The sequence below is a fragment of the Saimiri boliviensis genome, chromosome 8 (assembly GCF_048565385.1).
Source record: "Saimiri boliviensis isolate mSaiBol1 chromosome 8, mSaiBol1.pri, whole genome shotgun sequence".
NCBI lineage: Eukaryota > Metazoa > Chordata > Mammalia > Primates > Cebidae > Saimiri > Saimiri boliviensis.
This window is the reverse complement of record NC_133456.1, coordinates 21,473,215-21,495,032: the sequence shown is the minus strand read 5'-3', so window position 1 is coordinate 21,495,032 and position 21,818 is coordinate 21,473,215. Positions and strand designations below refer to the sequence as shown.

The following is a 21,818-nucleotide window of genomic DNA, read 5'->3' as shown; positions in this document are numbered from 1 at the left end:
CTGGGGCAAATTACTTCTTCCCCTGTGCCTTGGTTTCCTCATCTATAAAATGGAAACAAAATTAATACCCACTTCTTAGGGTCATTTTGAAGCTTTAAGGTATTAGTAATATCTAAAGAACTCACTAAGTGCCCTGCGCCTAGCAAATACTCCATAAATGTTATGTACTACTTCTAGGTGTCATATTTTTTTCTATGTAACAGGGGTACAGGAGCGAACAAAACAAAAAATCAGTGGCATGGAGCTTGTGTTCTAAGGAGGGAGACAGATTATATGGGAACAAATCTAGTATCTTTCTTTGGAAGAAAGAAACATGCTAAGGCTCATGCAGTTCCTTTACTGTCTGAGCACTGGCCCCTCTGGGGTGAATGAGGGAATCCATGCACCTGTGTTGAGCATAGGCCTGGCATTTAGTTGATGCTCACTAACCATGTCCCCTTCCTCTCTGCCTGCTCTCCTGCACAGCTGCCCACGTGACCAGCCAGGACCTGCCTCCTCTCCAGCTGGAGAGCCTTGGCCATCAGGAGTGACAGGAGAATCAATAGAACCGCAGATACACAAGAAATTCCCAGAAGCGGGTTCCCACCAACCAGATGTTCCCACGCCTTTCTCAGACAGATTAGTGTCCTAGCAACTGGAAAATGGGAAAACGAAGCCTGTTTCTCTCTGGGAATAGAATGGACAAAAGACATTTGTGTAAGTTCAACCTTCCGGTAAAGCCCCAGGCAGAAAACACATTTGTGGATGCGAGCATTCAGTTCAAGACCCCTTTTCATCACCGTCATGTTGACCAGGTCAATTTCTTGCTTCAAGAGCCTTCAATGGCTCCCTGTTATCCTTTAGAGAAAAGAGGACTCTTGATTTTCTCCACCAAACCTGTTCCCTTGCTAGCCTCCTGACCCTTCCTCATCTGATGTAGGGTGCCCCGATCACCCAGAACCCTGGGAGTCTTCTTGACTCCTCCTGTGCTGTCCGTCTCACGTACAGACCATCCACGTGTGTCTGTTCCCTTCTCCATCGGTTATCTGGCATGACAAGGCTGCTGTGTAACCAGAAACTACAACCCTTAGTGTATGCAACAATATGCATCTGTTCATGTGTCTGGGGTCAGCTAGACAGCTCTGCTCATCTCTGCAGGGCTCGCACATGTGTCTGGGGTTTGGCCGGCTGTGGGATGATGTAGGTTAGCCTTGGCCTGGGGCAACTCTGCATGTCTCTTCTCTTTCATCAGACTAGCCCCACGGCCAGTGATGGCAGAGGCACAAGAGCCAGTCTGCCCCCTAGGGCACAGGCCCCTCTCAGTCTCTGCTGATGTCACACCTGCTGGTATTTTATTGATCAAGCAAATCATGAGGCCAAGCCCAGCATGGAGTGTGGTTGCTACGGAGTTAAATTTTTTTAGGCAAAGAGGAGGCTGCAGGGGGTGAAGAATGAAGACTGCTGGGTGTAATCTCCCCCTCTGGCTCTGCATTCCCAAGCCACCCCCAGCTCAACTCTAGACCTCATCCAACCTCTAACTTCCACCCTACTTTCATCCCCGTTCCAGGCCATTCCCCACCCAGAATCCAAGGCAACTTTTAGAAATGTAAATCTGACTGTGACAGATTAAAATCCTGCTTAAAATCCTTCCATGGCTTTCTATTGCCCTTCGAATGAAATTCAAACTTCTTACTGGGACCTTAGAAGGCCCTTGGGATTGGTCCCTGCCATTTTTCCCAACTTCAATTCTGACCACTGTCTGATTCCTGTTGAATCTTCCAGCCATGGGGTCCTCACTTAGTAATGAACTAAGGTGGCTCCTCTCTCAGTGCCTCTGTCCTTGCACATTCACTGGGCCCAGATGCTCACTTCTTACCCCTCTCATGATCGCCTCCTCCTCCACTTAAATTGGCTGAAATGCCACCTCCTCAGTGAGGCCTTCTCTGATTACCCTTGCTGTAGCCAATTCCACTTCGTCTCTGCCACATCCCCTTTGCGTTTTGTCCTCACCTCCCATTTGTTCATATGGTCTGGGATCAGTTATTCCACATAGTCATAAGCTTTCCCCCCATTTTCCTCCCTGTTTTCCGCTAGAATGGAAGCCCCATGGGGGTAAGATTTTGCGCATCTTGTTCACCCTTATGCCCTGTCCTGTCACATAGAAGCTGGTCATTGTGGATGAAGAACTAAAGTACATGTTTCTTATCGCAGCACTCAGGGTGCTTACTATCCTGTTCCTGCAAAGACACCAGGAAGGGTAGGGGAGAGAGGAAAAAACAGCGTGGGTCTGGCCTGTCCAGGGGGATGGGGACTTGCATACAGGATGGCAGCTCGGGAGTCCGTAGAGACACATTCCCCAGCGCCACCTTCTAGAGTGGCTAGCAAGTACAGCCATTTGTGAGCCCCAGTCAAGCCCCAGGGACATCCATTCCACACATTTTTCATGAGCACCTTACTCTATGCTGGGAACCAGCCTAGGCCTTTGGGGGACCGGAGGTGCTTTTAGTGGGGAGATTCTTCTCCTTCATCCAGTACACACTTCGCAGCTCTTCTGCACCACCCCAATGACAGGTGCTGAGAACATCCTTGGAGAGTTTTCCTGCCAGTCCTGTCTCAAGCTGACCCATCTACCTGCATCTTCCTGCCCATTGCTGGCCCCTTACACCTTGGAAGTAGGGACCTCATCTAAGACATCCCGGCACCTGCAGCCTGGCACACAGCATGGAGCTGGATAATGGGGCACTGATGAAGACTGAAGTGGATCCAGGGTCATCTGTTAATGATCACATGACTGACAGTGTGCTCATTAGCATACAATGTGACAGGGCTGCCCCTGGGGAGAAAACCAGCTCAGGTATGAGGAAAGTGCTTGACACCTAGTAGGTGCCAAGTCAACTTTTAATGTCCGGTCTTGTAAGCCCCTCCCCCTACCTCTCACAACCCAGTCATGCTGTCTCCTCTGTGGAACCTGCCTTTTCTCTCCTGTTGTAGTGGATACTGTTGGTGCCCCACCTAGATCACCATGCCAGATCCTGTGCCCATTATCTCCCTGCCGCTGGGAGTGTTGGCTGTGAACATCTCACAGCGGCACGTTTTTCCTGCAGGTGGCCCTCGGCTGACAGGAGCCTCCCAGGAGGATGTCTGGGAAGTTTCGTTTTCCCGTGGGATGGTTGAAAAGCCTCTCTGGGCCGGGCACGGTGGCTCAAGCCTGTAATCCCAGCACTTTGGGAGGCCGAGGCGGGCGGATCACGAGATCGAGAGATCGAGACCAACCTGGTCAACATGGTGAAACCCCGTCTCTACTAAAAATACAAAAAATTAGCTGGGCATGGTGGCGTGTGCCTGTAATCCCAGCTACTCAGGAGGCTGAGGCAGGAGAATTGCCTGAACCCAGGAGGCAGAGGTTGCGGTGAGCCAAGATCGCGCCATTGCACTCCAGGCTGGGTAACAAGAGCGAAACTCTGTCTCAAAAAAAAAAAAAAAAAAAAGCCTCTCTGGTATGGTTCTTGCTCCAGAGCTCCCATGGGGTCGGGCGAGACTGGACTTTTCCTGAAACTTCCTCCATGCGTGGTTTCTCCGAAGAGCTCTCCCTCGATAAACACTTGAGTAAGAGTCTCTGTCTAAGGCTTTGCCTCCAGGGAACCTAATCTAAGACAATGCATTTTAAACATACGTCTTTTATGTGATATAAGGCACTTCCAGATTTGGACCCTGAAAACCTCCCAAACCCCATCATGTCTCCTGTTTCCCCTTCTATTGGCTTCACGTGTATGATCATGTTGAAACAGTGGGTCACAGATGTGGGAAGCTGGAACCCTGAATCTCTGCATGGAGGGGGTGACTTTGAACTTTATATGAGTGAGAAATAAACATCTATTGTATTGGAGCTATTATGCATTTGGAAATCCATTTGACCTAGCAGCTAACATTACTATGACTCATACACTTGGGGTTGAATCATTTGTGACCCTCAAGTCCTATGCTGAGGAGAAAAATGCAAGCTTTGAACTTAAAGTCTGGGTTCTACCTCTGCCATACACACTGTGTGACCTTGTGAAGTCATCCCACCTGAGATTCAATTTCCCCATCTCTAAAGGAAAAAACATAAGCCCTTCCTCTATGGGTCATTGTGAGCATTAAATGAGATAATGCTTAGCCATGGTACTAAGCCTGGCAAAAAACAGGGGTTTGATAAATGCTAGTTTCTTTCCCCTAAAGGTTCGTGACATCATCTCCTGAGTTTTGAGGCACACTTCCACATGGTGTGGTTTAGGCTTGGGCCTCAGCCTCTTTGTGACCATGCTAGGTGGAAGGGTCTATGGCTGTGAGAAGTGAAAATAAGATCCTAAGCTCCCAACCAACTGAATGGACCTCCTCTTGGTTAAGAGGACTCCAAAAAAATTGAGTTCCTGGCTGTGATGTGATAGGAGATCAGACCCACTTCATTCTACTGCTTTCCCTTGCTAACCGCCATGAGGCTTTCTTCCCTAAGGGCTGCACAGAAACCAGCCCTTTCAAAGGACTCAGTGTACTACTAATTGCAGCCAGCTGCCTAAAGCTACCCTTCTCTTTTGCAGTGTCAACACATAACCAGCCAGCATCCCTTCCTGATAAGAGACCACTGACCACAGAGTGGTTCTGGCCAGAATCTGGAGGATGCTCAGGGCGGGCTTTTGTGTCCTCTGCTTCACCTTTTAACATCAGAAGGCTGAAAACCCCACCCTGGGATCGTGCTAATACCACCCTTTTTTGTATCTACAACCCCTGAAGGGGCTCAACTGTGCCTGTGTGTGTTTCTTCTTTGTAACTATTCATGACTCCGCCTATGGCTTATTGAGTATGCTTATTCAGCCACCCTATTCAGCATAAATCTCTGTCTTATTCTTCTGATCTCAAAGTGCCTGTTTCCGGCTTCTGGCCAGAGGCTATGCTTCCCAGCCTGTCACAATGGCCACCTACAGGCTGCAACCCTTTATGAGAAATAAAGCTCTCCTTTCCAAATTTTTGAAGGTTTTCATTCTTCCTTTGACAGATACCACAGGTTTTCAACCAGTTTTTTCACTTGAGCATGGCCACATCACACAATGTCATGCATGTGTGCCTCCTCTTCAGCTGTCTCCATGATCACTGCTCCAGTGACAGGCCTCCTTGCCTTCACGGGGACCATCACACCAGCCCACACTGGTCTTCCTGCCACTGGCCTTGCTCCTTCCCATCCATCTTCCCAAAGTCCACAGGGTGAGGTTTCTAAAGCCCAGATCAGTCTATATTGTGCCAATACCAAATAATTTTCTTTTTGCTTACAAATTTCAGTTTACTTGTCTGTAAAATGGGAGGGTTGAGTAGATGAACTCCACTGCTCCTTCTATTTTCATGATTTGGAGATGTGGTCCCTACTTCTTCGGCTGACAGATAAGGTATACTTCTCATTAGCCTCAATAGGGCTTCATTACTCTCTCTCCTGTGATGTGTGTGTGCAAATATTCTGCTCTGTCCAAACCCTTCTCCCTCTGGTTCCTCAGGGCCCCTTCTTTCCCCTGCCCTCTGGCCTGTGTTTCACATGTCCTCCTAGCTGACCAGCTCTACCTCCTGTGAAAATCTTGCCCATCTCTAAAGGCTCAGCTTCAATACCACCTTCAACATGAAGCCTTACTTGAATTTCAACAGGATGCTACCAGATTTTTCTCTCTCCTTAAATCTTTACTAAATCATACAGTGGAAGGAAATGTGCCTTAATGATCTGTGTCTCTTGCATGGAACACAGTCCCTTGTGCTTAAAAAGTGCTCTAAGAATGTTTATTGAATTGTTTCTTTTGTATATTAATATTTGTTTTCTATCTGTCCCACCTGTTTAGTTTCCTCCTTTTTTCTTCTATCCTTATCTTGGATTAATCAAGAAGCACTTTTTAATACAGTCTGCTCTTCATATATGTGGTTTCTGCATTGTGAATTCAACCAACTGTGGATCAAAAGTATTTTTAAAAATTGCTTCTATACTGAACATGTACAGACTTTATTCTTGACATTATTCCCTAAAAATACGGTATAACAACTATTTGCATAGCAGTCACATTCTATTAGGTATTATATGTAATCTGAAAGTGATTTAACATATATGAGAAGATGAGCACAGGTTATATACAGATACTATCCCATTTCATATCAGGGACTTGAGCATCTGCAGATTTTGGTCATCTCTGGGGACATCTTTGCACTAATTTCCCCCCGATACCTGGGTGGCTCCATTTCATTTACCCCCATGTTTGTTTGTTAGTTTTACATCATTTGATAATTTATTTAGTGGTTAACCCTCAATATTATAACATGCATCTTTGACTCGTTAAAGTCCAATGCAAATGCATACTTTTGTCACATTACAGACAATGCTAAGATCTCAGACTATTTTAAGTTCATTTACACTTCTCCCATTGTTCTCATGCATTTTAATTCTACGTATATTTTAAACTACAGAAGATATTATTATAGCTTTTTTTGTACAGTCAAGTTTATTTTGATTTAATCCAAATTTACCCTTCATTCTCTTCTGCATGTTCATGTTTCCATCTGGGATTATTTTACCTTCCACTTGGAGAACTCCCCATGGTGTTTCTTTCAGTGTGAGTCAATTTGTAAAAATTCTCTTAGTTGTCTGTGTCTTTATTTTGTCTTCATGTTTGAAGAATATTTTCTCTGAGTACAGAATTTGGGGTTGGTAGTTGTTTCCTTTCAGTCTTTGAGGTTGTTCTATTGTCTTCTAGCGTTTCTATTAAGAAGTTAGCTGTCAGTGTTATTATCGATCTTTCGAAGATGATGTGTCTTTTTTCCTCTGATTGCTCTTATTTCTTTGCCTTTGAATTTTAGCAACTTTACTTGCATATGCTTAGGTGTGGTTTGTCTTATATTTATCCTGCTTAGGGCTTGTAGTGCTTATTGGAACTGTGATTTGATGTATTTTTATCAATTTTGGAAAATTATTGATTATTATCAGAAATATTGTGTATTTTATTTGTTCTCTCCATTGGGCCTCTAGTTATGTGTGTGTTAGACCTTTTCCAATGGGATGGTGGAAAAGAGATACCATATATCTCTTTCCTATATTTTCCATTATTTTTGCTGTCATTATTATTATTTTTTAAGAGATGGGCCCTTGCTCTGTCACTCAGGCTGGAGTGCAGTAGCGTGATCATAGCTCATTGCAGCCTTGAATCCCTGGGCTCAAGCCATCCTCTTGCCTCAGCCTCCCAAAGTGGTAAGAATACCAGGTGTGAGCCACTGTGTCCAGCTGTATTTTATGCTCTTCATTCTTGAGATGTTTTTCTGCTTACTGATCCATCTTTCAATCCACTAATCCTCTTTGAGTGTGTCCGATTGTGTGTAAACTCATCTAGTGAGTTCTTGATTTCAATTATCATATCTTTCAGTTCTTTAATATTCAATTGATTATTTCTTAAAGACCTGAGTTCTCTGATAAAATCTGCTATTTTGCTTCATTTTCTTGAACATACCATCCACAGTTATTTAAAGTCCGTGCCTGATAATACTAATATCTGGGTCACCTTTGAGCCTATTTCCACTGGCTATTTTTTTTTTTTTCATTTTGTTTCTGTTTATTGGTGTGTCTGGAAAAAAGTTTTTTTAAAAAATTTAATGTCAGCTATTGTGCATGAAAAATTGAAGATCTTCATGATGTGACCTTCCTCCAGAGAAGATTACTCTTGCCTGTGACAGCAGATAAAGTAAGAACCTCTCACCTAAATCTAATCATGGACTGAGCTGATTCAAGTCTGGGTTGCAGTTTTCATAAGTCTTGTTCTACCTCTGGTTCACCCACCCACTGGTCTCAACTGAAAGCCTGGGATATTTACTAGGGCCTCTCCTTCCTACTGGGCTCTGAACTCTAATTTTTTCTTGTAAGTGCTGTGAGACTGAAGAACGCCCACTCTGCTTTTCCATTGCTTTTTCCTTAACTTCTCAGTCTCCTCTTCTACAGAGCTTAAGAAATGGCAAATGCCTAGAGGGAAAAACTGGTACTGAGGGTCAGGCTTTCTTCTCTGTGTCTCCCTTCTCTACAGGATCCTTGTTCTGATGGCTTGGTGATCCCAAACTTCAAATTTGATGTCTTCTGCCCCATGAAACTACCTAGAGCTTGTTGGGCTTCTCAGTCTTACACACTGTGCCAAGAATTGGCAAATGCCCCAAGAGAAATTCATCTCAATGAACTTCTCTCTATCTGGGATCTTGATCCTTCAAATCCTGAATGCCTTGCAGATCCCTGATACACACACACACACACACACACACACACACACACACACAATGGTGTGAATATACGTACATACGTACACTACATTTGGCTATGATAAAGTAGTTGGTAGCAGGCTGGTGGGTACCAACGACTCTATCACAGTCAGGAGCATATCTCTTTGGTTGTATCTAAAATGAGGAGTTTTCAAAGTCGATATGAACCACAAATCCTAAAACTACATTAGGGACAGATGGGAACATTACCAAAGTTGAATAAATAATACTTTATTTTATTTTATTTATGTATTTTGTTTTTGAGACAGAGTCTCGCTCTGTTACCCAGGCTGGAGTGCAGTGGCACAATCTCAGCTCACTGCAACCTTTTCCTCCCGGGTTCAAGTGATTCTTCTCTGGCCTCAGCCTCCCAAGTAGCTGGGATTACAGGTGCCACCACTCCTGGCTAATTTTTATATTTTTAGTAGAGATGGGATTTCACCATATTGGCCACAGTGGTCTCGAACTCCTGACCTCAAGTGATCTGCCTGCCTTGGGCTCCAAATAATACTTTATAATAATGATTATAGATACCATTTTGAGAACTTTATGAAGTGCCAGTCTGACTGTGTAGAGTCTCGAATCCTCCCAATAGTCGTCTAAGGTAGGTATTATTATTTTATCCATTTTACAGATAAGCCAGCTGAGACTTTAAGAGGCAAAGTCAATTGTACAAGAAACTGAAAATTTGTTCTCTTAATCACAATATACTGCCATCATTGTGGATCCTAATTTTGTCTTCTTGGGCTCCATAGAACAAGTATGCCACTTTTCTACCCCTGGGTTACATGGTCAAGATGTTTTAGAAGACAAATAACAAACAAACAAACAAAACTTACTGAAACTGGTTTAAACAATAACATTAAACATTAAAAAAAAAGTCTGAGATGGGCAGTTTTGATTTCAGTTGTTCTGTGATACCTTTGAAAACCCAATTCTTTCTTTCTCTCTATCTTACAGTCTCCAGAAATGTCTACTTCACTCTCACAGTCTCTTACTCACTTTGACAAGATGGATGCCATAGTTCCAGGCATCACATCTCAACTCATGGTGGTGCAGGATAAGGACACCTTTCCCTGAAATCCCCGAAAAGACGTTCCCTCAAGTCTTGTTGGAAAGACTTGAGCCATAAGCCCACTCCAACCAATCGTGGACCATTTTGGGGTTTCCATAACTGATATAGATCAATCTAGTTTGATCCTTAGAGACTAAGAAAAGGTCACCTATTCCTGCGTCACTCAGATATAGAATAAGAACCTGAATAAGCCATGCTCTGCCAGTAAGGAAAAAAAGAGGAATAGAGAAGGCACTACTGAGATGTGAAGGAAATAAAAAAACAAGCTTGGAGAGATGCAGATTTAAACTACAATGAGATACTACTACACACCTATTCAAGTAGCTTTTTAAAAAAAGAAAAAGCCCTAAAAATACCAAGTATTGGTGAGGATACAGAACAACTAGAACTCTCATACAGTTTTTTTTTTGTTGTTTTTTTTTTTGGTCATAGAGATGGGGTCTCACTATGTTGCCCAGGCTGGTCTCAAACTCCTGAGCTCAAGTGATCCTCTTGCTCCAGCCTCCCAAAGTGCTGAGATTCCAGGTGCAAACCACTGGAACTCTCATACATTGCTCCTGGGAATGCAAAGTAGTACAGCTACTTTGGAAGATAGCTTGGCAGTTTCTTATAAAGCTAAACGTAATTTATCATATGATCTATCAGTTCCATTCTGAGTTATCTCTACAAGAGAAATGAAACCTTATGGTCATGAAGCAGGAGGCAGGACTTTACTCCAGACCAGATTGAAGACTGGCTAAAACAGGGAAACAGTGAAAAGCACCTCTTCATAAGACATGCCCAGGGCTATGTCAGTCTACCATTAACATAACTATACCCAGAAATTAGTGCCACTTTCCATGACAGCAACCCAGAAGTTACCACCTCTTTTCTGGAAAATTCTGAATAATCTGCTTCTTAATTTGCATGTAATTAAAAGTGGGTAGAATTGCCCCTAAACTGCTACTCTCATGGTGCTATAAAGATGTTGACTCAATAAAGTTATTTTCTTCTGTCACCAGCTAGCCCTTGATTTATTTCCTGAATGAAGCCAAGAAGTTTCCTGAACTAAATCCCAATTTGAGGCTCACCTGCCCTGTAACCACCACACAAAAAACTATACATGGATGTTTTTAGCAGCTGAGATGGGCATTTTCTGGGTTTTAATACAATTGTTCAATGATATCCTTGAGGACCCAGTTCTTTCTTTCTCTCTGCTTCCTAATCACTAAAAACTGGAAGTAACCCAAACTGTCGTTCAACTGGTGAATGGACAAACGAACTGTGGCACATCCATACAACGGAATCCAACTTAGGAATTAGAAGGTATATTAGTCCGTTTTCTGTTGCTTATAACCAAATATCTGAAACTGAGTAATTTATAAAGAAAAGAAATTTATTTCTTCCAGTTCTGGAGGCTGAGAAGTCTAAGGTTGAGGAGCTGCATCTGGTGAGGGCCTTCTTGCTGCTGGGGACCCTTTGCAGAGTCCCAAGGTGGTGCAGGGCATCACATGGCAAGGGGGCCAAGCATGCTGGCTCAGGTCTGTCTTCCTCTTTCTATAAAGCTCCCAGTCACACTCCTATGATAACCCACTAAGCCATTAACTCACTGATACATGAATGGATTAATCCACTCTTGAGGACAGAGCCCTCATGATCCTATCACCTCTTAAGGGCCCCGTCTCTCAATACTGTCACATTGGGGATTAGTTTCAACCTGAGTTTTGGAAGGGAAAAATATTAAAACCATAGCAGAAGGAATAAACTACTTTCATCTACAACAACATGGATGAATCACAAATGCATTATGCTAAGTAAAGTAAGCCAGACTTAAAAGGCTCCATACTGTACAGTTCCATTCTGGGAAAGAAATGACTATAGAACCAGTAAACAGATGAGTAGTTGCCAGGAGCTGGGGGTGAGAGGAGACGTTATCTACAAAAGGGCTTGGGGGAATTTTAGGAGCAGTTGAACGGTTCTATATCTAGATGGTGTGGTGACTACACCAATGTATACATTTGTCAGAACTCACAAAACTGTGCAGTAAAGAGAGTGAATTTTTCTTTATGTAAATTATACCTTAATTTAAAAAATTACCAAGCCGAAAACTTAGATTTTAAAACACCAAACTCTTTCCAGATAAAGTCTATAAAAATCCATGTGAGACAATAGAAGTAAAACAAAGGAAGAAACAAAACAAGCTTGGTTACGTAATGTAAGACATAAAAATAATTTTAAAAAGTGGACATTTAGGCAACTGTGTGCCAGGCTTTGTGCCAAGCAGTTTCCTCACACTGGCTCATTTCATCTTCATGGCAGCCCCAGAGCTAGGGAGGTAGATTCCCATCTTACACATGAGACCAGCGAGGCATAAGGAAGTCAGGAAACTCATTCAAAGCCGGACAACTAGAAAGTATCAGAGCCAAGCCTAGCAGCCACTCTCTCTGGCTTTTGCAGGTGGATCACCTGAGGTCAGGGGTTCAAGACCAGCCTGGCCAAAGTGGTGAAACCCCGTCTCCCCTAAAAATACAAAAAATTAGCCAGGCATGGTTCGTGTTCCTGTAATCCCAGCTACTTGGGAGGTTGAGGCAGGAGAATTGCTTGAACCCGGGAGGCAGAGGTTGCAGTGAGACAAACTCCTGGGTAACAAGAGTGAAACTCTGTCTCAAAAATAAATAAATAAATAAAAAGAGATACACATCTATTTTCTTAACCATAAAGCCTCCAACAAGTCGCTTTCCCATGTTCAGCCTCAGTTTTGCCATCTGTGAAATGGAGCTATTAACATTCTTTATTTTTTTATGGTTTTCAGAAAAAAGACCCCGATTGGCTTAAAAACATACACACACACAAATGTGAGAGAGTTAACAGAGATGGTTTTAGGCATTTCTGGCCTCCTCTCAAGTATGGAATCTGTTTATTTAAAGCCATTTCTCTGGAGATGTTTAGCCCATTCCCATAGGCACTGAGATGGGTTAAAATCAGGAAAGCAGGGCAGTTTTCTGATGACCCTATTTAAAGGGGTAAAAAAACAGCCCCAAAATGTCCCAAGATGGAGAACAGGAGGTATTTCAGGACTCTTTGGGGTAAAGTCTTCTGTGGGTTAAAAGGAATCGTGGTTGGGTGAGGCCCTGCAGCCTGAGGAGGGGTGAGATCTCTCAGGGCATGTCCACTGCATGGACTTCTAAGAAGAAGCGAGGCAGGGATCAGGCTTTGGTTTTGCTGAGTAAAATGTGCAGGTTTTCTGCCAGAGCAAAACTGCAGGGGCTGACAACAGAGAAGCTGATTCTGGCCCCCGCATCCTCCTCTTCACCCTCCCCAATCTGTGCTGGGCCTCTTCCCTGAATAACTGGCTGAACTGGTATTTAGAGAATAGTAATTACGATGGGATTCAAAAGCCGGGCTGCCTGGGGCTCCTCCTGAGCCCTTGTTCTGGCCCCGACACTAGAGGCTGCTGTTTCCAACCGGGAGTCAGGTTATACTTTTCCCAGGACTGCACGTTGGTGAGGTGAGAGGAGAGAAGGGGTTGGAGGGGAGGTAAAGGGCAGCCTCTGGGAGCAGAGCAATTTCCTTCCACTTCTCAGCCCTGGCTGGACCACACAGAGAGCATAAGGGAAGCAGGACAAGAAAGGGCACCTTGGCCCGCATTCTTGCTCTGCCTTCCCTCACTGAGTGGCCTTGGATGAACTGAGTTGTAGCCCCTGTCTTGTCTGCATTTGGCAACAGCTGCAGAATAATTGCAGAATGAGGTTCCTTCCAGTTCTAGGCACCTGGGATGCCTTTCATCGAACGTCCCAGGCCCCTACTTGTATCTCAGCCATACTACAAGGTTGGGGGTTACAAGTCCCTTTAGAGATAGATCAACTGAGGCTTGGAGAGGTGCAATGACTTGCCTGAGGCCATGTAGCAAATAAACTGTTTCCTTAGGATGTGAGCTCTGTGACAGCAAGAATTTTCATCCAAATCACTGACGTACTCAACACAAAGTGCAATGGCTCGCACGTAGCAGATGTTCAACAGATACCCAGTGAGCAAATGAATGGAACGGTGGAGCTGGGATTTGGACCTGCAGCTGGGTGACTCCAAAGCTTTTGCTCTTTTTAATGCTCAACATGGTCTCCAGGTAGACCAGTTGAAAATATCTGGATTATCTCTTTTGGAAGAGGAAGGACATATAAAAATGTAGAATGTGGGTTGCCTGATAGCAATCATCTGGGAAGGAGCAAAGTGAAAGCTCAGGGTAATGGGAAGGCCAGTCCTGGATTTCCAGCTTGAAAAGAAGTGAGGTGTGAGGCCTTGTATAGGAGCTTAAAGCAAAATGTGAAGGCTTTTCTGGAGCTCTGCTGGGTCCTGCAGTAATTGCAGAGTGATTGTCAGTGCATAATTGCATGCAAATGTCCCAAAGAGAGCCCGCTGGCACCAGAGCGATTACCCTCGCCCAGGGACCTCAGAACTTTAGTGATCTCTCATTCCCATTGATAAAATGATTTGGGAACATAAGTCCCCCAGATGTGTATGTACTTGTAAACTGAACATATGTACCATTTTTCAATCCATATATTAAATACCAGTAAAGCTTGCTTTTTAAATAATTTTAGGTAATAAAAAGAAAGGTAAGTAGTAATAGTTCCTTCCTGCACCCCAGTGGTTTGGCTCAGCATCCCCTCCCTCACGAGACCAAGTTGTGCCCAGTCCCCTCCAAAGGCTGGCAGGTTCCTGGGAAGTGCACCAGCCCTGTCCCTCCACTCCCTGGGGATCCCTGGCTGGGGGCCTGGAGATCAGGCTGGGGCTGAGCTCCCGCCACCTTTTGGTGAATAAACTTGGCTACGCTTGGTTCCCACCTGTGACAGGTGTTACAGTCCTCACCCAGCCTCCTGCACAAGGTCATGTTGAGACTCAGAGGCTGTGGATGCAGTGGGGAACACACTCTGGGCACCACCGAGACAACAGCAGCCAAGGAGGCCTTTGGATCAGCAGACCCTGCTTCCCTTGCAGCTGAGGTTCCCCAGGTGCCTCTCCCATTACCACAGTATTAATACAACTATTGAGACCAGCCTGACCAACATGGTGAAACCCCGCCTCTACTTAAAAATACAAAAATAAGCCAGGCGTGGTGGCACACACCTGTAATCCCAGCTATTTGGGAGGCTGAGGCAGAATAGCTTGAACCAGGGAGGCGGAGATTGCGGTGAGCTGAGAGCACGCCATTGCACTCCAGCCTGGGTGACAGAGTGAGACTCCATTTCAAAAAGAAAAAAAAAAAAACCCAGCTAATAATAGTGGCAAACACATAGCACCTCCTATGAGTCAGGCTCCAAGAGCTTCACATATATTGACTCATTTAATCCACATAATAACCTTATCAGAAAGGTATTTTTAGTGTCACCATCCCTATTTCACAAATAAGAAAATTGAGGAGGCTGGGCGCGGTGGCTCACGCCTGTAATCCCAGCACTTTGGGAGGCCGAGGCGGGTGGATCATGAGGTCAAGAGATCGAGACCATCCTGGTCAACATGGTGAAACCCCATCTCTACTAAAAATAAAAAAATTAGCTGGGCATGGTGGCGCGTGCCTGTAATCCCAGCTACTCAGGAGGCTGAGGCAGGAGAATTGCCTGAGCCCAGGAGGCGGAGGTTGCTGTGAGCCGAGATCGCGCCATTGCACTCCAGCCTGGGTAACAAGAGTGAAACTCCGTCTCAAAAAAAAAAAAAAAAAAAAAAGAAAAGAAAATTGAGGAATAGTTTGGAGGGGATTTGAGACCAGATAGCTGGTTTCTCCATGACTTATCCTCCTATTTCTTTTTTTTCCCCCCCTTTTTTTAAGTTCTATGGCACACATGCAGGATGTGCAGGTTTGTTACATTGGTAAATGTGTGCCATGGTGGTTTGCTGCACCTATCAACTCATCACCTAGGTATTAAGGCCTGCATGCATTAGCTCTTTCTCCTAATGCCCTTCCCCAAGCTTCTCCCCTATTTCTGTTCCTCTGATTACATCTTCCTGTTATGGCCTGTCACCGCTACATTTTCCCTTTTTCCACTGCTCTTGCTGCCATTCTAGTAACTATTCTTCTATGATTCCCTCCAACACTGGGCTTCTGTTTGCACCTTCTCCCTTTACTCTCCCTACCTGACCGCTTTGTCTCCTCCGTTATCCCTCCCCTTCCTACCGCAGTTCTTCCTATTCACACCACCATTCCTTTTCTTATCATTATTCTGAATAGTACCTTTCCCAGTATCGCTCCTCTTCCTATTACTACTTCTATCCCTCCTCCTGGTAATTAGTTTCCTCTCTGACTCCTCCTTAGCCCTGTTGCATTTTCTCTTACTACTTCCTCTACTTATAGGACATCCTCTATTACTCTTCCTTCTCTTTCCTCCTGGCACCAGGGTGATTACCCTTGCTCAGGGACCTCAGAAATTCTGTGATCTCTCACACCTATTGAAAAAATGATTTGCTTTCTTCCCTTCCTTGGGTTTCTAGAATAGCTGCAAATTCTTTGAGGCTTCTCCCCCAAGAGGTGGGGTCTGCCTGGAATCTAGGGCTTATGACTGCTTTGATGGATCGGGGATGCTGGGAAGCACTGGGACAGGATTTCTGAGGCTTGGTCATCCAAGGGGATGCAGCTTTCACCTTGTACAGCTGGAACACTCGGCCTTAGAGCTCAGCCCCATGTAGGAAGTTTAACTGCCCCCAGGCCACCATGCCGTGAGAGAGCCCAGGCCACACGGACACACCATGGGTAGGCACTGGGGCAACTGTTCCAGCTGAGCCCAGTCTTTGAGCTATTCCAGCTCAGAGGCCAGGCACCAGTTGGTGAAGACCCTCCAGATGATTCCAGCCCCCAGCTATTGGGTCAGCCCCAACTCTGCCCCACTCCACCCTTTGAGTCTTCCTAGTGAGTTGAGGTCCTAGACCATGCAGAGCTGAGACATATTCTTTCTGCCTTCTGTGCCCAAATTCTTACTCCTAGAGCTCACCACCATAATAAAATGATTGTTCTATGGCACTTATGTTTAGAGAGGCCTGTTATGCAGTGTTAACAGGACCCCTTCTCTTCTCATGGGGAGTTTCTATGCCAGCACCCTGCCCTCCTAACTGGTCTCCTTTGCTGGGGCCTCCTTTGCCTGGCACTGGTATCTTTGATTCTCCCATCAGCAGTTCCAGCTCTGTCATCCTCAAAGCAGTGGGCATCCTAGCTGTGGAGGCCATCAATCTGAGCACAGACAGGAGTGATTCACAATCACTGCTGCTGCTGGGGGAGGCTCACTTCCTTGTCAGAGCTCACAGGCATTAAGACAAGCTCTGGAGTCAGCACTCAGCAGACTCAGGCCTGCCTGCTGATCTGCCCCTCCCTCACCCAACCTGCTGGCCCTGCACCCTATCTACTAAAGCAGTTAATAATTCAGGATGAATACGGCACTGCAATGTGACCCATTGAGGGTCTTAGGAACATAAATAAGAGACAAACATATCAATGGACTTTGTGGGCAGCACTGTCTGGGGATGCTGTGGAGCTGGGCAGATCTGGGTTCAAATGCTCATTCTGCTATTGCTGGTGGTGTGACCTTGGGCAAGACACTTAAACTGTCTGAGCCCCAGCGTCTTCATTTGTGAAACAGGGCTAATTATAGCAACCTTGCAGGATTATTGGGGACCCAAGATCATTCCCTTCCTTACAAAAGTGGAACTTCCGCATGCCAAAGTTCGAATGGCTTTGTTGATGGTATCAAGATGCCTGGGATTCCACTGCTGAATGCTCTTTTGGAACATAAGCAGCCAGCCCAGCTGCACTTGGCCCTGTTGGGACATTATGATGATCCCTGGTTTGCAGATGGGGAGTCTGAAGTTCAAAGAGATAGATGATTTGCCCAGAGACATACAGTTTAAACCTGGCAAACCCAGGGTTCAAGCAGAGGCTGCTTACTTTCCTCCCAAACCTGACAGGGGTTACCATGTGTTTTGCACTGACCACCAGGGTTGTATTTCACTGTGCTGTTGACCAGCAAGACCCTCTTCCTCTCTGAGCCAGAGCAGGGAGGGAGAGCATCCTGGCATGTAGGCTGACTTGACTGGGTGGGAAGAGGCAGGCTTTCCTGAGGTATAAACACTTTTAATATTGTAAAAGTTTGTCTATTTTAAAATTTCAACTTAGTTTTTGTGTAGATAATGCATTTCTAGGGTTCAAAATTTCAAGAGGCACAAAGAGGGATTCAATGAAAAGTGAGCCTCTCCTACCTGCCCCTGGCCTCATGAGTCCTCTTCTAGAGGGGCCAGTGTTTCCACTAGAGATAATTCCCCACAGAGCTAAGCAAATGTGAATACAGAGCTTTCCCTCCTTTCTGCACATTATAAATACTGTTCTTCACTTTGCCTTACTCTCTTAACAATGCACCTCAGAAATGGCTCCCCATTGGGACATAAAGAAGGGCTTCCTCCTTTTCAGGGCTGTGTAGTACTCCATTAGCTGGATTTGCGTGTGTGTGTGTGTGTGTGTGTGTCTGTACTTGCACACACTCACCTTTTCTCCACTCATTCCCTCGGAGAAAACAAGTATGACTTATGAAGATAGGCGTTTCTGCTCCATCCCCAGGTGGTACATCCCCAGAGCCTCTGAGATCAGGTAAGCTCAGTGGCCTCAGCCTGGTGGAAGGAATCATTATTATCTTCATCAGTCCAGCCTTTGCTGTGTGCCCAAACACAAGCCAAGCCCTCTCTGAGCCTCTTAGGCCTCATCAGCAAGATAGGACCCTGAGGCCTCCTTCCCAGAGCTGAGGGCTCCTCTGGAGGGTCCTAGATCACTTTTGCCTCTTACAAGCCTGAGGCCAAGGGACACTCACTCAATTCATTGATTTTTTTCAGTCACTTATTTACATATTTCTTCACCCATTTACTCGCTTATTAATTTACTCATTAATAAAGTCACTAACTCATTCATTCACTCACCCACTCACTTATCGACACATTTATTTAGGCCTTTAACCACTCACTTGTGCATTCCTTCCTTCCTGCCTTCATTTGCTTATTCACTCACTCACTTATGCACTAATCCATACACCTGTGTATTCACTCCTGCATGATTCATTCATTCACTCACTTATCCACACGTTCATTCATTCATTCACTAATTCGTGGTGGTTAGAGTCACTGGGTTGTGAATTGGAGATCCCTGGGGTGGAGGAGATTGGGGACAGTGTGTGAGGCGGCCCACTGGATGTCAGGGAGGGTGCGAGACGGCTAGGGCGCCTTTGGGCTCCCCTCCAGCCGCCCTCCCCGCGCCCGCCCCCGCCGCTCCCCCGCCCCCCGCGCCCGGGAAAGCGCGCGCTCCAAGAGCGTAGCTGCTCAGCCGCGGGCTGGGGAGCCGGAACGGAGCGCCTGGCGGCCGCCTCGACACCCCCACCCTCGGCGGCCGCTCATGCCCGCGGCGCCCTGGGCCCGCGGCCCTCCCCAGCGCTGCGCTGCGCCGCCCTGCCCGGCGGGGGCGGGGCCGGGGCCGGGCTGGCGAGGCCGGGCCGGGCCGCAGGGCGGCCGCGGGGATGCGGGGCTGGCGGAGGAACCTCGCGCTCTGCCTGCAGCGGCTGCCGGACGAAGGTAGGACGCGGCCGCTGCCCGGCCGGTGAGCGCCGGCGCGGCGTGAGGTGCGGAGGGCGGAACCAGAGCTGAGCTGGCCCGGGGCGTACTCGTCTGAGGCGCTGGGGAGGGTCCCCGCGGGAGGCGAAGACGGGTGCCGGCACCCGAGGCGAGGGAGGGGGACTCCCGAAAGCGGGGAGCCTGGGGCATCACCGCAGGACGCACGCTGCGGAGCGGAGCCTGGTCCGGGGTGCGCGAGTGTGGGATCCGGGGCAAGGCGCCCGCCGGGGGCGGGAGCGAAGGGTCTGAGCCCTCGAGGGAGCACCCACCGGCCCTGCTGGCGGGTCGGGTTCCTGGAGCGAGCCTTGGCTCGGGGTGGGGGGGCGCCCACGTGCCTCACCTGCTCCCTCCAGCCAGCCCGCCGGGGGCTCGGGATGTGCCCGCGCTCACGGTGGGGGTCCTTTGGCCCCCGAGGCTGCGGTTCCTCGAATCTTACTTTCCTTCGCACGCCCGGCGGCAACCCCGCGCCGACCCCGGAGTCCTCAGTTACTCAAAGTTGCGAGGCGGCCGCGGAGGGGGCTGACTCGCCGCACTACCCCCTGCCCGGGCCTGCCCCTGCCGCAGCGCTGCGGCTCAACCCCTGCTCGGGGCGCCGGGGCTGCTCCCCGCGTACCTGTTGTCTGACCGCGAGGGGGCGGGAGGAGGAAGGAGGACCCGCACCCGGGTCCTGCCACTGCTGAGGAAAAGTTTGGATTTGGTGCTAATGAAGAATTGCCAGAACTGGAAGTCGGGGGTAGGGTGAGGTCACAGTGGCGGCTGCCCACCCCCTGCTCACTTTGGGGGGCATAATGGCTGACTTAGAGGCCCTGCAGATTGTACACATCGCCCCTGTATTTGACCTTCACAATCACCCCCTTAGGAGGGCGCTATTTTTTTTTTCCACTTTACAGGTAAGGACACTGAGCCTCAAAGAGGTAAAGCCCCTCGCCCAAGGTCACACAGCCAGCAGGTGGTAGAGCTGCCCAGGAAACTGAATCAATGTGACCCGCAAGCTTTTGGTAGTTTCCAGGCCCCCCACCTTCTTCCAGTCTTGCCCCCCAGGCCGGGCCTCTCTCAGTCTAGTGGCAAACTTTCCATTTCCAGCCCAGGCCCAGAGGTCCTGTGTGGGGCTTGGGGGATAGTGGAGGAAGACGGAGAGGGCAGGTTCCTGCCCCTCCTGTCCTGTCCCAGGGCCAAGTAGGGTCTATCATCCAGGCCCCGCTACGGTCCCGGGTTGTGAGGGGCTGCAGGCAGAGGCCGCGGAGGTTCTTGCTTAGACAGCCATTAGGCCTTAGCCGGTGCCCCAGGCCTTGGTGAGCCTATAGGTGTGCCCAGCGAGGGAGCAGACCATCCTCTCCTCGTCTGACCTGAGTTGGTGAGGATGAAGCAGCTTTAGAGTAGACACGGTGCCTAGGTTTCCTTCCCTGAGGTTGAGGGAAGAGGCAGGGGAGAAGGGCTGCCAATAAGGAGGAGGGGTGGTGTCTTGGAGGAGCGCCCCTACTCAGCGCAGCCCCCCCCCCACCCCCGCACCAACTTTCCTCTAAGCATGCCCTGTGATCTTGGACAAGCCTCTCTCAGGCTCACTTTCTGTCTCTTTAAAGGAGTGGGGGGCAACCTGTCCTATTGGAGCCCTAGGAAGGATGAAATGAGGTGCCCCAGCACAGCACCGCAGCCCAGAGCAGGCTTGGAAGTGGGGGCAGTAATGTCCTGAGAGGGAGGATGTAGCTCTCTTACTTCTGACATCCCCCACCCCGCCCCCGTCGTGTGTGTGTGTGTGTGTGTGTGTGTGTGTGAGAGAGAGAGAGAGAGAGAGAGATGGGTGAGGCAGGTGGATAGTGTGTGTGGAATGCATAGAGACGGGGTGGCGTGTTTGAGATGCATATGGGTGTGCACAAAGCATGTATGTGTCATGTATGAGGCATGAGAGTCTTGTGACACCAACAATAGCTTTGCCCAGCACTGAACACATTTCTTGAGAGAAGGCCAGTGCCTTCCTCAATGCCAGGAGGTGCCCCACATTTGAATTTTCCTTGGAAAATCTGAGTCGGGATTGATCCTTGAGCTCCTCACTAAATCAGAGGGTGGCTGGTGCATCCACCCGCGCTGGCAGGAAATTACTATTTTAAAAAGGCAAAATCTCCGGCTTTCTCTGGGCCACAGGAAAATTGGTCCCTGTGGGCTGGGTCTCAAATGAGAGGCTTGGAGATGTGAGCCCTACTTGACAAGAGGTTGTGGGGAGAGGTCAGCCAGGCCCAGGAGTGACAAGGACAGATGCAGGGACAGGGCCATCCACCCGGCATCTCTCAGAGAGGGGTCCTAGCCAGCAGGAGGATTGTTTTGAATGAGACCAGTTCCTCTACCTACCAGGTTATATAATTTAAGGCCTCAACAAAAAGAAGTGGGCTTGAAGACCAGACTCATGGCCTTCTTAAGTTCCTTTGATTACTAACTATGTGGCCTTGGGGAAGGGGCTTAATTTTTCTGAGCTTCAGTTGCTTTCATCTGTAAAGTTGGGGCAGCCTCACAGGGTGGTCAGAAAAAGTCAATGCTAATATATCATAGTACAGGACCCAGCACATCGTAGGTGCTCAAGAAATGCCAATTCTGTTCTCCCTTTCTGGATTATTATATCTGATTTAACTTCAGATTTGAAGAAATGATTTGATGTATTGTTGGGTGTGTTGGTCAGAGAACTCATGGCTTGGTGGATTTCTGGGTCATGAGTGGCCAGCTTGAGATGTTCCATTGCTAGGGTTTAGGGGAATCTAGTAGGTTTGTGTCCCCATGTGTCTACTTGAATTCATGGCTTGCTCTTGCTCAGTGAGATTGGACAAGAGTGTGGCTGTGCACATTACAGACTTACACAGGACATGTGTCA

The 21,818-nt window shown here is 47.5% G+C and overlaps 1 protein-coding gene across 1 annotated transcript in view; it reads left to right on the top strand.

Annotated features, from left to right (window-relative positions):
• The first annotated feature begins 18,699 nt into the window (after positions 1-18,699).
• GRIP2 (glutamate receptor interacting protein 2) overlaps positions 18,700-21,818 on the top strand; it is a 113,850-nt gene continuing 110,731 nt past the window's right edge. The window contains exon 1 of the mRNA XM_039477441.2: positions 18,700-18,922. Within this exon, the coding sequence (XP_039333375.1) occupies positions 18,868-18,922 (55 nt within the window). The 5' untranslated portion in view covers positions 18,700-18,867. The remainder of the gene's footprint in view (positions 18,923-21,818) is intronic.